The following is a 16,989-nucleotide window of genomic DNA, read 5'->3' as shown; positions in this document are numbered from 1 at the left end:
AGGTGTAAAAAGTCGCAAATGAGATCTTTGTTGTGAAAGACTGTACTCCATTCGTAAGTACCTTTAATTAACTTTGGAATATTCACACATTCGCGCTACAACACATCCATGTGTCGCTACTGACCCCTAGTGACCAGTCAGTATACACTACTACGGTACATATATGTTTATTTGTCTTAAAAAAAACCCACCATAGATTAGACTGATCATCGAAAATGACAAAATCTAATGAATCAGATTCAACTGTGAAAATCTTTTGTTGATGACAGCCCTAATAATTAACCTAAAAAAATCCAAGCTATGCCAAAACTGCTTAAGAAAAAGGGACAAGGTGATAAAGCGTTTGAGAGGCACTAGACCTGGGGTGCTCTTTTTATAAAGAACAATGTGCTAATACTTTGGGCACCTGTTGAAATGTCGTCTCCACACGTATTTTGCTTTCACTCTTCTGTCAAACTGTCATAATTTAAGTTTGGAGACTGTTCAAAGACTTTGACCGTGGCACACGTACCTGAAGTTTTTGAAGTCCACACACTCGCAGAGTACAGTCAGCTTTGTTAAAGAGTATGGAGTCCATTTCCTCCATCTCCTCCATCCTTCCGGGCCCAGAAAAAATGTCTTCCATGGGCTGAGAATGCACACAAAAATAGCGCTAAATTCTGGGCCCCCAAACACTAGACTCCTAAAGCCCCCCCCCCCATTACACCCTAAACCTAAAAATATATTTTATTAGCCGCTACTTTTTTCCCACGCTTTGAACTAGAGATGTCCGATAATGGCTTTTTTGCTGATATCCGATATTCCGATATTGTCCAACTCTTAATTACCGATTCCGATATCAACCGATACCGATATATCGATCCTGCAGTGAAACCCGAAGGTATTTTGGGAGGTCACTTAAACATCCGAAGCCTAGTTCCCAAGTGTGATGAAATCAGATTATTACTGTCCGAGTCTAATCTTGATTTTCTATGCATTAGTGAAACGTGGCTGCATGATAACATTTTAACCAGCATAATCAGTGTTCCGGGATATAAATGTTTTAGAAGGGACCGAACTGTGGGAAGGGGAGGGGGCATACTGATATATGTCAAGGACTCACTTAATGCCGGGAAATTCCCCTGATTGCTGATATATCAACTGAATGTTTATGTATTAATGTCACACTATCACAAAACATGCAATTCAATGTATTGGTGATATACAGCCCTCCATCTGCATGTGTTGCAACGCTATGCGAAGACTTAGATGTACTGTTTAAGAATTTTAAGAATAACAGTGAAGTACTTGTTTTCGGAGACTTCAACTTAACCTGGCTAGACAAACACTGCAGAAAAAAACTAAAAGACCTCACATCTAAACATGACTCTAGTCAGAAGATAGAAACCCCCACACGTGTCACTAAAAACACTCAGACACTAATTGATTTAATCTTCACAAACAAGCCTGACAGAATCGTAAAAACGTACAATCTAGTCATCGGCTTGTCAGACCATAATCTGACATTAGCTGTAAGAAAACTCACAAAGAAACGTCTGACGAGGTTTAAAAGTCAAGATCAGAAAACTTTTAAACTTGAGATCCCTCGCCAATCAACAACTGCATTTGAAAACGAATTAAAGGGTATTAATTGGGACAAGCTCCAACAACATGACCAAGTACACGCCTGTTGTAATCAGCTAATGTCTACCATTGGACGCATTATTGATACATTTATTAGAAAGCGAAAAAAATCCCACAGAAAATTTCAGTTACCATGGATTAATGATGATATCCGGAAATTAATGAAAAAGAGAGATTATGCCTTAAAAACTTTTATCAAAACTCGTAGTGACACTGATTTGAAAATATTTAAAGGCTTGCGTAATCAAGTAGTTAAACAGCTCAGAATGTCCCAATCAAACTACTACATCCACATGCTATTAGAGGCCAAAGGAAATGGCAAAATGATCTGGAAACTACTACATAGCCTATTAAACCCAGAGGGTAACACCACCCAAACCCAATATAGACTTAAAGTAGGAGACAAAATCATTACTGATTGTACACAAGTCTTAAATGAGTTCGATAAATTCTTTATAGAATAGGTCAAAAACATTTCCTCGGGTTTCTCTTGTATGACTAATGATGACCAAACAACAGACATACCTGATGAACAAGACAGCTCATTTCAGCTCAAGGAGGTTAGTCAGACAACTGTCCTAAATGCCATACATGACCTAAACACCACATACTCAAAGGATATTTATAACCTAGAAACACCTTTTCTTAAAAAATATAGCGGCATCCTTACCCGTCTTATTAATATTTCCATTAAAACAGGGCAATTCCCAGATGGATGGAAAACTGCACAGGTAATACCACTTTTAAAATCTGGTGATGCTGGAATGACATCTAACTATAGACCTATCAGCCTTCTTCCAGTTTTGTCTAAAGTCCTGGAGAAGATTGTTTCGAACAACTAATGTACCACCTTGAGACAAATCACTATTTGAATCCCCTGCAATTCGGATTCACACGTAACCATTCTACAGAATCTGCCACTTGTTTTTTAACTGAAAAGATCAAACATTCCCTTGACAAAGGACAGGTGGTCGGTGCAGTATTTCTAGACTTAATAAAAGCATTTGATACAGTCAATCATGACATTTTAATTTCAAAACTAACTAAATTAAACTTATCCAAACAGTCATTGTCCTGGTTTGAGTCATATTTAAAGGGCCGTGAACAATGTGTCACCATTATTAATGTGAGATCTTCCTTCCGCAAAATTGAAACAGGGATACCTCAGGGTAGTGTCTTGGGACCAATACTATTCAGTCTATACATCAATGACCTACTAGATGTATGCACATATATAGATTTACAGATGTATGCGGATCACACAGTCGTATATACATCAGGTAAGACCTGCACTCTAGTTGCTGGGAAGTTAAATGCTAAATTAGACAAAATAGCATCTTGGCTGGCATCATCCTGTTTAACCCTAAACATTAAAAAGACTAACTCTGTCTGCTTCTCCATAAAAAAGCTACCGGTACCTTAAACAAACCTGAATATAAAAATTAATGAGGAGCTCATTGAACAAGTACCGGTACCTGAAGTCAAATATTTGGGCATAATCATAGACTATCAGCTGAATTTTAAAAGTCACATTACGAAAATGTGTAAAACCATGAAGGAAAACCTAGGCTGTTTTAAGATTATAAGAAACTGCTTAACTCTCAGCTGTGCTTTTACTTTTATGAATTCAATGATTCTTTCACACATATCTTATGGCTTAACTACATGGTCCTAGGCACACCAGTCATCAATCAAGACCATTGAGTGTCTTTATAACCGCGCCTTGAAAGTCCTAGACAAGAACAGTATACAATATCATCATTGCCAAATTTGAACCAAATACAGTATTTATAACTCTGCTCCCCAATTGCTCTGCAAGGCAATTACAAGACTGCAAAGTGGTACCAAATCTACCACCCGAGCAATGTCAAAAGGCAACTGTTGCATTCCATTTCGTAGGACATCTTTTGCCCAGACTGCCTTTTCAATAAAAGGACCACAACTATGGAACTCTCTACCTGACACTTTGAAAAGTATACCTGCACTTGTCACTTTCAAAAAACAAACAAAATTATGGCTAGTTGAGCAACAATCGTGTTCCCATGTTTAGTTTTTACTAATTTTTACTAATTGGTTTTTATCTAGTCTGCACTTTGTCTGTGTTATTATTATTATTGGCTTTTATCTAGCTTGCACTTTGTCTGTATTATTTCTATTATCATTATTATCGACTCATCTTTGCCTTATTCTATTTTTTATTTTCCTATTTTAATGATGTTGGATCTGTGTAGTTGTTGTTGTTGTTGTTGGGGACAAGTGTTGTAAATTAGCTTTGGCTACAAACACTATGAAGCATACATTGGATAACTGTCTCAGATGTCTATGTTTTTGTATCTGTCCCTATTTTAAATAAACCTCTATAATATTAATATATACACTCGTGGAATTAACACATTAGTATGCCTAATTTTGTTGTGATGCCCCGCTGGATGCATTAAACAATGTAACAAGGTTTTCCAAAATAAATCAACTCAAGTTATGGAAAAAAATACCAACATGGCACTGCCATATTTATTATTCAAGTCACAAAGTGCATTATTTGTTTTAACATGCCTCAAAACAGCAGCTTGGAATTTGGGACATGAGAGGGCTGAGAGAGCATGAGGAGGTTGAGGTGGGCGGGGTTGGGGGGGGTTAGCGGGGGGTGTATATTGTAGCGTCTCGGAAAAGTTAGTGCTGCAAGGGGTTCTGGGTATTTGTTCTGTTGTGTTTATGTTGTGTTACGGTGTGGATGTTCTCCCGAAATGTGTTTGTCATTCTTGTTTGGTGTGGGTTCACAGTGTGGCGCATATTTGTAACAGTGTTAAAGTTGTTTATACGGTCATCCTCAGTGTGACCTGTATGGCTGTTGACCAAGTATGCCTTGCATTCACTTGGGTGTGTGAAAAGCCGTAGATATTATGTGACTGGGCCGGAACGCAAAGGCAGTGCCTTTAAGGTTTATTGCCGCTCTGTCCTTCTCCCTACATCCGTGTACCACTCCGTACAGCGGCGTTTCAAAAAGTCATACATTTTACTTTTTGAAACCGATACCGATAATTTCCAATATTACATTTTAAAGCATTTATCGGCCGATAATATCGGCAGTCCGATAATATCGGACATCTCTACTTTGAACCATCCTGCTTATAAAACGGCGCGGTTAATTTATAAATTTTTCTTCGCTAACGGCCATAATGATTTGTAATCAACAAATAATTTTCATTGAACACTGACAGACACTGAAAAGGTGTGTTATTGTTAATGCTAGGGCGCCATCTTTTGGTCGAGTTTGCTCACTGCAGGTGCTGTGGGTTGAAAATGTACCCATGCGCTCTATAGCCCGGAAAATACTGTAGTCGCCACCCTATACACACACTTGGTATGTTTAAATGCACACAAAAAAACTAATTATTGCATGGATTTGGTTAAAACCAGCATTTAAAAACACAATTAAAAACCTTCCCTGGGTTTTTGACTTTATAAAGATGGGTTTAACATATCTAGATTAACCCGCCCGAATAATTAGTTTTTGTTTTTAAAATAAAAGTTTTTTTTTTTTTTCATGAATTCAATATAAAGTGACTGAATGAAAAAAAAACTAAAATATTCAGTTTATTCACTTAAAAATGTGTGAAATTTTTGTTTATTTAAGAGTCTAAAGTAGACATTATCTGATTCACATATTATTATGACTATATTATTGCCTCTACAGGGAGTTACAGCCCCGTCTTAAAAAAAACTAGTTAAATTTAAATTTTGGTTATTAATAGTTAAACTTAATCGAGGGTCTTTGAACGCACCACAATTAGATGCAAAAGGGAAACTGGTACATACATTTCTATGCTGCCAGATAGATTTGTTGTATGATTTATTATATTTTTACCTCTCTTTGATGGCCTCATCTTTTCCCAAAATGCTGGCACTGTGTGTGAATGCTTTAAAGGTGAGCTTTGATGACTTTATGACGTCCGTGTTGAGTGAAGTGTTCGAATTTACGTTTGCCACTATCCATGTCGAACAAACCATTTCGGGGGTGATGCACCTTATTATTGAACATTAACGACAATATACATTTTACATTATCATTCATGGCCTCTTTTTCTTAACTTATATATCTAAGCACTTCATGCTCCTGGTTATGAGTTACCAAATACTGCAGTGAATATGCCACTAGATGTCAGGATTGCACAAAAAGTGAAGACTGAGTAAAAGGAAACTAACTACACTACTTCCTCTTTGTGGTTTCACTGAGGCGGAAGCTGGATGTCTATATATGGACATAATTTCCCCGGACTTGTGAAACGTGGGTGAGTGGTCTTTTTTTTTTGTAATGGAAACTGTCAGCAACCCCGGTGAGCAAGATGGAATTTCTAATGCTGTTCAAAGCCTGGCGTCATGCCAGTGGTGAATGCCTTGGCTAGTTCTTCACTTACGGTGTTTCCTGTAATCTGATGTAGTAATCCTTGTGGTTTTATAGGTGATTTGTCAGAATGTGTCATAGTATTAGGTCATGTAGTCAAAAAATAGAAACAATATTTACAGGTATGCTGCTCAGAGCGATGGTGCAGTTGTCCGTTTTGGGGCCTGTGGTCTTGATAACTCCAAACGCCACCATGACATTTGAGAACAACGCTGAAAAGCTGACTTCCACTTCTACCCGACAAAGGAAAATCAACCGCTTCTTTCTTGGTAGCTCTGGGAAAGACACATAACAAGAAAATGTATTAATTACAGCAATATTTGATCAAATCAATAAAACAAAATAATTGGTCAAATTGTTCAAGGGGAATACTTTATCTCCTTTTTTGCAGAATACGAATGCCTTAGAAATCACTAGCTTTGTCCTTGGTTCTACTTAAAGAAGATAAACACAATGAACGCACCCTGCTAGTTATTTATGAGCTAGTTGACGTTCTAGAAACTTAAACTGCAGCTCAGCTCGCTCGCAGTCCTGGCTTGAGGTGAAGGCTAATTCGCTTTTAGCATAACATTAGCTCATTTTGCGGTGTGTGTGCGTATATGTAGTCTCTCCTATTGCTATTGTACTATTTTTTCAGCTATAGTTACATTAATTATTAGTAATGTAGCAGCCTAGTTTAAAATGGCAGGGTCCCTGCTATCACATGTTGATAACAATATAACAATTACATAATAAAAATCAACTACAGGCTTCCCAAATGCTGTAATGAATTAAGCATGATGAGTTGACTTGAAACTGTTTAATGTTGCACTTTTTATATGTAGAAGAAAAGTTTTGTCATTTTATTTAATCTGAGCAACAACTTGAGGCAGTTTAATGTTGATTAACGTGGGCAGAATTATTATAGTGTTCCCAATGTTAAAAGGATAAAGCCATTGTTTACACATTTGGTAAAAAAATAGCCCAAAAATGTATATTTTGTTGTTTTCTTACTGTACCGAAAATGAACCGAGGTACTTACCGAACCGAAATTTTTGTGTACCGTTACACCCCTAATATGTATATGTATATATACACTACCGTTGAAAAGTTTGGGGTCACATTAAAATGTCCTTATTTTTCAATGAAGATAACTTTAAACTAGTCTTAACTTTAAAGAAGTACACTCTATACATTGCTAATGTGGTAAATGACTATTGTAATTCTAGCTGCAAATGTCTGGTTTTTGGTGCAACATCTACATCATAGGTGTATAGAGGCCCATTTCCAGCAACTATCACTCCAGTGTTCTAATGGTACAATGTGTTTGCTCATTGGCTCAGAAGGCTAATTGATGATTAGAAAACCCTTGTGCAATCATGTTCACACATCTGAAAACAGTTTAGCTCGTTACAGAAGCTACACAACTGACCTTCCTTTGAGCAGATTGAGTTTCTGGAGCATCACATTTGTGGGGTCAATTAAACGCTCAAAATGGCCAGAAAAAGAGAACTTTCATCTGAAACTCGACAGTCTATTCTTGTTCTTAGAAATGAAGGCTATTCCACAAAATTGTTTGGGTGACCCCAAACTTTTGAATGGTAGTGTATATATATATATGTATATATACACTACCATTCAAAAGTTTGGGGTCACCCAACCAAAATTGTTTGGGTGACCCCAAACTTTTGAACGGTAGTGTATATATATATATATGTATATATACACTACCGTTCAAAAGTTTGGGGTCACCCAACCAAAATTGTTTGGGTGACCCCAAACTTTTGAACGGTAGTGTATATATATATATATGTATATATACACTACCGTTCAAAAGTTTGGGGTCACCCAACCAATTTTGTGGAATAGCCTTCATTTCTAAGAACAAGAATAGACTGTCGAGTTTCAGATGAAAGTTCTCTTTTTCTGGCCATTTTGAGCGTTTAATTGACCCCACAAATGTGATGCTCCAGAAACTCAATCTGCTCAAAGGAAGGTCAGTTGTGTAGCTTCTGTAACGAGCTAAACTGTTTTCAGATGTGTGAACATGATTGCACAAGGGTTTTCTAATCATCAATTAGCCTTCTGAGCCAATGAGCAAACACATTGTACCATTAGAACACTGGAGTGATAATTGCTGGAAATGAGCCTCTATACACCTATGTAGATATTGCACCAAAAACCAGACATTTGCAGCTAGAATAGTCATTTACCACATTAGCAATGTATAGAGTGTATTTCTTTAAAGTTAAGACTAGTTTAAAGTTATCTTCATTGAAAAGTACAGTGCTTTTCCTTAAAAAATAAGGACATTTCAATGTGACCCCAAACTTTTGAACGGTAGTGTAAATATATATATATATATATATATATATATCCTCGTCACGTCCGTTGTGTCCTTGAGCGTGACACTTCACCCTTGCTCCTGATGGGTTGTGGTTAGGGCCTTGCATGGCAGCTCCCGCCATCAGTGTGTGAATGTGTGTGTGAATGGGTGAATGGAAATAGTGTCAAAGCGCTTTGAGTACCTTGAACCTACTCAGTGACCTAGTGGTTAGAGCAGGGGTCGGTAACCTTTTTGGCCTAGAGAGCCTTGAAGGCCAAATATTTTAAAATGTATTTCCGTGAGAGCCATATATTTTTTAACACTAAATACAACTAAATGCGTGCATTTTTAAGTAAGACCAACATTTTTAGAGTATAATAAGTCTCTTATTATTTTTAATAACATTGTTATTCTGAAACTAACCAATAATAAATAAAATACTTCTTACCATTAATACGACTTCTTCAACAGGTGCAGTAGAAAACGGATGGATGCATTGAAATGCATGAGAATGTTTTATATTTTGAATGTTATTTTTAACACTGTGATTACCAATGTCAACTAAGATTTATCTGAGAGCCAGATGCAGTCATCAAAAGAGCCACATCTGGCTCGAGAGCCATAGGTTCCCTACCCCTGGGTTAGAGTGTCCGCCCTGAGATCGGTAGGTTGTGAGTTCAAACCCCGGCCGAGTCATACCAACGACTATAAAAAGGGATCTATTACCTCCCTGCTTGGCACTCAGCACCAAGGGTTGGAATTGGGGGTTAAATCACCAAAATGATTCCCGGGGGCGGCCTCGCTGCTGCCCACTGCTCCCCTCACCTCCCAGGGGGTGATCAAGGGAATGGGTCAAATGCAGAGGACAAATTTCACCACACCTAGTGTGTGTGACTATCATTGGTACTTTAACTTGAAGGTAGAAAAGCGCTATACAAGTATAACCCATTTGGCATTTATATATATATATATATATATATATATATATATATATATATATATATATATATATATATATATATATATATATATATATATATATATATATATATACATATGTATATATATATATTATTGTATATGTATATATATTAGATGCGTGTGTATATACAGTACAGGCCAAAAGTTTGGACACACCTTCTCATTTCAATAAGTTTTCTTTATTTTCAAGACTATATTTACCTTGCAGATTGCCACTGAAGGCATCAAAACGATTGAAGCTCATCGAGAGAATGTCAAGAGTGTGCAAAGCAGTAATCAGAGCAAAGGGTGGCTATTTTGAAAAAAATAGAATATAAAACATGTTTTCAGTTTTTTCACCTTTTTTTGTTAAGTACATAACTCCACAACTCAGGTACAATCTACAATGTAAATAGTCATGAAAATAAAGAAAGCCCATTGAATGAGGTGTGTCCAAACTTTTGGCCTGTACTGTATAAACATATAGTCATAATTATAATGGCAAGGAGAGTTAGTAATGCATGATCAGCTTATAATAAGATTATATTATATATTATATATTTGAGGAAGTGATGACGTGTCAAAAATATATCCAAACAACCAAAACAGGAATAAACACTGAACAAAAAGGGAACTATTTCACAATGTCGCTTCTTTGTTTAGAAGCGTTCTCAAATAGGGGGTCTCATGCTGTGATAGTGTAGGAGGTGTGAACAAAAACACTATCGTGATGATTCAAGTTGAAATGGAATGACGAATGGATGCTAATTATATTTGATTCACAAAAAGGGAACATCCTTTTCAGCGAGGCTCCAAACAATCCGCTACGTACTATTTGCTTGTCGCCAGCAAGCTTCTCTCAGGTGCAGCTCCTTCGTGTAGCCGGCAGTTCGAACTGGATCTGCAAGCGAGCGAGGTTCCTTCAAGGTGTGCTTGATTTCCACAGCCTGCTTGCCTCTCACCAGTGGGTCTCTGCCTAAATCTAACGGAAACACAGGAAGGCCTTCTGTTATGAAGTTTTTCACATTTTTTCAGAATCTTATCGAATAAAAACCCAGGAGCATTTGCAGCTTGTTGCAGATGTTCTGAATTCAAGTCTGGTCAGACGACTGACTCATGCAGTGAGAGTTGGATATGAAAAACAAGGCTTGTATAAGTCATACAGTCAGAAGCCAAAGTTTTAACAACTCTTGCACTCCTCTCCCACATGGGACTTCCTGAGTTTCTTCACAGCATTTATTGAGGTGAAGAAAATATTCATGGAATTGACTCTAAGGAACATTGGGGAATAAAAAAAGCAGACATTTAAAAACACGAGGGAAAAATCAACAATGAATAACCAAAAAGAAATGAGGAAGAAGAAAAAAAAACATCTGAGCAAGAGGGGAGATTATAACACATAGTGTGGGGAGAATTGGTCTTGCAGCTATTCCATAAAATTATTAACTAGATAAGATAAGGTGATGGAATTTACAAAAGGAAAATAAAAAGATTTCTGGAAAGAACAGACCGCTTTCAATAACAAGATGATAAAAAAAAAAAACATTGCTTCCTCATTATGTAGCAGATCTGATTTACGTTACAAAATTCCAGCAGTTTATTGTTTTGAAATTGTTGCACAGAAAGCCGATAACATTGCTGGAGCCCTATACTACTTCCTCTGAATTAAAATCTGTGTTTTTCTTTTAAACACAACAAAAGTTTGTGTTTTTCTTGATTTTTTTAAACTGCTGTGCATCCCTTGACATGTTGGCATTCCAACATTGTAAAAAAATAAAATAAAATAAAAATATTAGCCTACAGTTAATGAAAATCTTCATGTATGACTTCAGGTAAGATTACTGCCACATGAAAAGTTAAAAACAATCTAATCAAAAGAATAAAGTCTAAATATTACAATCGTAAAGTCTTTTACGTAAGACTTCTATCTGGAAATGTAAATAATTTAAGAAAACAGACTTTATTCGCATATATAAAAGGGATACCTGCAATTAAATTACATTTGATAAACAGTTCGCTCTTTGTTTCTTTTTGGAATGCTGCTTATGGCACAAAGGTGGGACCAAACAAGCTCTGCTTCTTCCCACCCCTTTTAGACGGTCGATCACTGTGTAGGAATTTTGAGATTCCTCTATAAAAACTATGACCGTGTCTCAATGTTATGACTTTATTCTTACCAAGTTTTGGTGGAACTGCACTTTTTTTGGAATTGTGTCTATAATTCACAATCTTTATTAGAGATAAGAACACACGTCTTTTTTTTAAGGCACTCTAACTCGTAAATAAAAGTCAGCTAACAATGTAGCCAACGGGAGCCATTAGCGTCATGTGTCTATTGCATTTATTCCCACAGTAAAACCCAATAAATAAACATCCAAAACCAAATCCAAACGGGCACATTTATAGTAACAGCAGGGAAGCGAGGAAACAGCAGACCACTCGATGACGTAAACATCGGGACAAACTGAAGTGATTACGTCACCGCTATAAATAGTTTATCTGTGTTAGCGCTTATAATAATATCACTAATACTTGGTTAATATTCAAGTCACGAAATGTAAATTAAGAATTGTTGGCATTTTTTGAAGGGTTATTTATGCGATTTTATGGGCAGAATAGCGAAGCTCCCATTTTCTCCGCTGTAAGCAAACTTTTATTTAAGTTTATTTAATATTTAGAATGCATTAAAAATCTATCTGTTGTCATGTCTTTTATAATGATTGTGAATGACAGGCAAAATTCCCCAAAAGTGCTGTTGCCATTTTAAGTACATATATTTAGTGGCGCATCGATCAGAGAGAAGCAACTTCCTTATGCTGCTGTATTAACATCATCAGCTGGTGAGCTGCTTTCTCATCTCTGACCTCATGAAAGTTAATTCTATTATATATATATTATACTGGATAGTAAAATGATGTGGACATAAACTGCGAAATTGGTCGGCTTTGACAGCCAATTTAGACCCGGAGATGGCAAGAAAGACACGCGAAAGACGCTGGTTTGCACCCACCCTTTTTTTAACCCTTCGCGAGGATTATAATTAATTCTTCATCGAAATGGGAAGATACAAACAAACCATCAGTCACCATTCCAGTGAGAGCAGAAATTGTCCAGTAAGTGATTGTTGTATAATTCTTGTTGGCTCTCATGAAGTCTGCATGAGTTGTAGTCAGTGTTGTTGAAGGAAAAAGTTAACGTCATGATGCGTCTATGAAATTAGTAAGCTTAAAATTATCAAAATACGGTAATATTACATGTTATTATGATTGTACCTGTTACAGCGTGTATATAAAACATTGATGAACGTGTTTAGAATGTTTTTTAAGCGCTTTATAGGCCATACTTGCCAACCCTCCCGTTTTTAGCGGGAGAATCCCGTTATTCAGCGCCTCTCCCGACAACCTCCCGGCAGAGATTTTCTCCCGACAAACTCCCGGTATTCAGCTGGAGGCCACGCCCCCTCCAGCTCAATGCGGACCTGAGTGGGGACAGCCGTTCTCACGTCCGCTTTCCCAGCAGCTTGCCTGCCCAATGACGTCATAACATCTACGGCTTTTAGAGAGTAGAGTTCTTGGTTTCTTATGTGGGTTTATTGTTAGGCAGTTTCATTAACGTCCTCCCAGCGCGGTAACAACACACAACAACAGCAGTCACGTTTAGTCTACCGTAAAGCAGTTCGTCTGCCGTAAACAGCAATGTTGTGACACTCTTAAACAGGACAATACTGCCACCTACTGGATAGCCTGCAGAACACTGAAATTCAAGTATGTCTTTTATTTATATGTATAATAAAATAAAAAATTAAAAATATATATATATATAGCTAGAATTCACTGAAAGTCAAGTATTTCTTACATATATATATATTATATATATATATGAAATACTTGATTTGGTGAATTCTAGCTGTAAATATACTCTCCTCTTAACCACGCCCTTAGCCACGCCCCAACCACGCCCCCCCCACCCCCCACACCTCCCGATATTGGAGGTCTCAAGGTTGGCAAGTATGTTATAGGCAGAATACAGCGACCCCCATCTATTGTTAGCTGACTTTTGCTAGCGTCTATTTACAAGTTGGAGTGCATAAAAAAAGAAAATCATATGCGTACTTATCGACATAAGGACTGTGAAAGATGGGCAAAATTCCCAAAAAGTGCAGTTCCCCTTTAACACTGTAATTTATTTTGGTATCATAATACTCCATCATACTTGTGTGTAAAACCTACTGTCCAAATCATTTTTTTTCTTTTAGATAACATTAAAAAAAACAAAATGTTGTCATTTAAAATCCTAATTTAGATCTCACATCTTTGTATAACTGAGATGAGGTGGCGACTTGTCCAGGGTGTACCCTGCCTTCCGCCCGATTGTAGCTGAGATAGGCTCCAGCGCCCCCCGCGACCCCGAAGGGAATAAGCGGTAGAAAATGGATGGATGGATCTTTCTATAAAAAAGTGTCTAAGCTGTGGCTACATATTTGGAGCCCCGAATAACAGACACACGGTGCTGTCAGCAGGGTGCCCTGTCTCGTCACAGCTGATTTGTGAGTGAACTCATGCGAGTGGGAGCATTGAGGGGCTGTGGGAGGAGGGTCTGAAAAACCGAGCAGCTGTCTTGCGCTGTGCAGCTCTCGGGTTTCTTGCTGTTCTCCAAGCCTACAGTGAGAATTTCAAAAGAACAAGTTTTTATCTGTCCTGTCTAGCCACTTAGGCAAATCCATATCGTTGAGGTAGATGCCCAGATTTGTTTTCTTTTAAGTAATACAGAAATTTATCACAGCTGTGTATCTGTTTTATGGAGGAATTTAGCTAATCATAGAACTGGAAACAATTGTTATTAAAAAGTATTGATGTTTAATCGAGAATTGTTTTGAATCAAGAATCGATTCTAAATGGAATCGTTACCCCCAAGAATCGAATCGTGTGGTGCCCAAAGATTCACGGCCCTAATATTGATATTTTTTTATTTAAAAAAATTCTAAAAATAAGATATTGTGTCAGCTTTGTAACATATATTTTATTCTTATTTTAAGAGCGTCTAATAATTTATATCAGTGGTGTCCAAACTTTTTCCACCAAGAGCCACATACTGAAAAGTTAAGTATGGGGGGGCCATTTTGATATTTTTCTATTTAAAAAAAATGCTAAAATCTAATTATATATATTTAAAGACAAAACGTTGGGTTATAGGTGACTAAGTATATTATTATTGAATATAGGCTTCAAAAGTTCAGTTTTTTCTCATTACGTTCCAATTATTTGCTCTTTTTTTACACTTTTACTGTTGTTTATATGTTATTTGAAAACACACAATACTTGGAATTTTATCAGGCCCATCATGTATATTTGCACAAAGTATCAGTATTGGATCGGTATCTTTAATACCAGCCTGAATTTTACTCGGTATCGGATCGCAAAGAAAATCAGTGATATCGCACATCGCTACCAAACAACTTCATGGATGTAAAGGCTCCCAGTATCTATTTTACAGCATTTTAGATGATTTTGTTGACAACTGACCCTCTGACACCCTCTCCAAGACGTGTGTGACCTTCTCCGCCTGAAGGATGTGCTTGTTCAAGTATTTGGTGAAGATTCCTGTGCTTTTCCCTCCATCCTGGACCTCAAAAGCCACAGCATCTTCACATCTGGTACATCAAGTATCATTCAAACAGAAGAAAATATAACAGTAATTTAAATGTTCAAGTTTATGCCAAGTAGGTGAATTTAAACAGAAAAGTGACATACGTGGCGTAACCGTATACTGTATTCCCCTTGGGCTCCAATGCCATGATGGTTGATGGTATGCACTGCTGGTTGTACCTTGAAGGTCATCATACAATTTTTAGGTTAATCTCATCACATTGTAATGACAGATACACTTTTTGAATAGAAACTAATTCGCTGTAACAGTTACCATTTGCGGCAAGTATCCAATAGGATAACACTCAGTGCGGTCTGTCGTTGCTGCATGCTTTGCATGACGCGTTGAACACACAGGCAATTTTCACTTCGGTACGGCACCGGAGCATCAACAGGTACCAAGTAATTTCTGGCCGCATGCTCAAAGCCGTGTCCTGCATAGTAGAAAAGACCTGGAAAGAAATTAATTCTAGATTTAGTAAGAGAACGCTGTAGTCAGACTTTGAGGTAAACAAATTCCTATATGTGCAAATACATTGAAATGTTATGTGAAAGTGATATAAGAATGACATCCAAAACCACAAATAGTCACTACTTCTTCCTGTGAACTGGACTTATTTCTTCGTAGCCCCACCACGTGACGTGTTTCAGATTACGTTACAGGTTGTTTTTTATATAGCTACAGTATTCCGTAGATGTCAAATCAAATTAGGATTTAGAAGGTCCTGTGTCAGGAACTCGCATGACTGCGGTAGTTGTGACCCCAAGATGCAGGAAACAGGAGAACGACGTGCAGATAAGAGTCTTTAATATACTCAAAATAGGAGGCAAAGTCATGCATCCAGCAAAAGGTCCCTAACATAGTCAATCCTCGAGACCGGCGAAGCGGGCATAAATAGCAGCCTGATTGGCAACTGCAACCAGGTGTGCCAGGCTGCCAATCAGGGACAGGTGAGGGAAACCAGCGCTCAGGGAAACATGCAGGAAGGGGAACAAAAATAAGAGTGCCTACAGGAAACAAACACCAACCAAGGAAACACAACCAGACGTGAAGTGACAGGATGTCACTATTTTAAAAATGGTCTAAATATAAGAAAAATGTGTCATCTCTCTCACTTGTTAGTTCTACTTTCCAGAGAAAACAGTTGCTTTTGAGATTATGTGCAGTGTTTCCCATAAACTGGCAAGATACCTGTGGCGGTGGCGGCGTGGCTATGGGCGTGGTCACCATGACATCATCGAGTAATTTGCATAATTTACTACAATGATATGATTTTCTCTAAAAAGGCTCAAAAAATGTATACTTACTAATTAATAATAACAGTTTTGTTTTAAACGTCCATCCATCCATCCATCCATCCATTTTACAATATAATTACAACACTTTATGTACATATTTATTAACAGATTTGAACAATAAGTTATTCACTGAAATATATTTATTAATTGTGGTTCTTACAAAAAATATATCTTATAAAATATAAAAGCTAAAATGTCTCTTAAAGCTCTGCCCCTTTAATTAGTGCATACTAAATAATTTAACTTTAGCCTACTACTACAACCATATTATTTACCAGCAACATAAAGTGAAACAGAGGCAGAGGTGTCAGTGACAAATAAACAGAAAACAGTAGTGGTCAAATACAAATAAGGCAACAAGAGAAGTATCCTACACTTCTCTTTTGTAAAGTAAATCTGAACAGCCTATATGGGCATCTACATCAACTATATAATTTGCCTGAGAAGCTGGACAGGACAAAAAAACAACAACAAAAAAACAACATTTTTTTTTAAAATTTATTTGTGGCGGACGTAATTCTTTCGTGGCGGGCCGCCACAAATAAATGAATGTGTGGGAAACACTGATGTGGTTTTATGACACTGAAGGAAAAACGTGCCTATGATCCTGCCTTTGATCCTGCCTTTGATCCTGCCTTTGATCCTGCCTTTGCCCTGAACCGTCCCTGCCTTTGCCCTGAACCGTCCCTGCCTTTTCCGTTCCGCACGGGACTCAAACATGGGTCGTCCGCATGAGAGACAAGCATGTTAGCTAC

General features: G+C 37.4%; 1 protein-coding gene across 2 annotated transcripts in view; it reads right to left on the bottom strand.

Moving 5' to 3' along the window:
• Positions 1-16,989, bottom strand: part of malt3 (MALT paracaspase 3) — a 32,916-nt gene that overhangs the window by 6,283 nt on the left and 9,644 nt on the right. Inside the window, exons 8-13 of one of the 2 annotated variants that reach the window (XM_062040631.1) lie at positions 15,210-15,387; positions 15,041-15,115; positions 14,813-14,940; positions 10,123-10,272; positions 6,146-6,300; positions 512-628 (exon numbers count right to left, since the gene is read on the bottom strand). In XM_062040631.1, the coding sequence (XP_061896615.1) occupies positions 512-628; positions 6,146-6,300; positions 10,123-10,272; positions 14,813-14,940; positions 15,041-15,115; positions 15,210-15,387 (803 nt within the window). The remainder of the gene's footprint in view (positions 1-511; positions 629-6,145; positions 6,301-10,122; positions 10,273-14,812; positions 14,941-15,040; positions 15,116-15,209; positions 15,388-16,989) is intronic. The other variant, XM_062040632.1, reaches the window with a different exon arrangement.

Source organism: Entelurus aequoreus, linkage group LG03 (assembly GCF_033978785.1).
Source record: "Entelurus aequoreus isolate RoL-2023_Sb linkage group LG03, RoL_Eaeq_v1.1, whole genome shotgun sequence".
Lineage (NCBI taxonomy): Eukaryota > Metazoa > Chordata > Actinopteri > Syngnathiformes > Syngnathidae > Entelurus > Entelurus aequoreus.
Note: the sequence above shows the minus strand (reverse complement) of the source record. Positions and strands in the feature narration are given on the sequence as shown.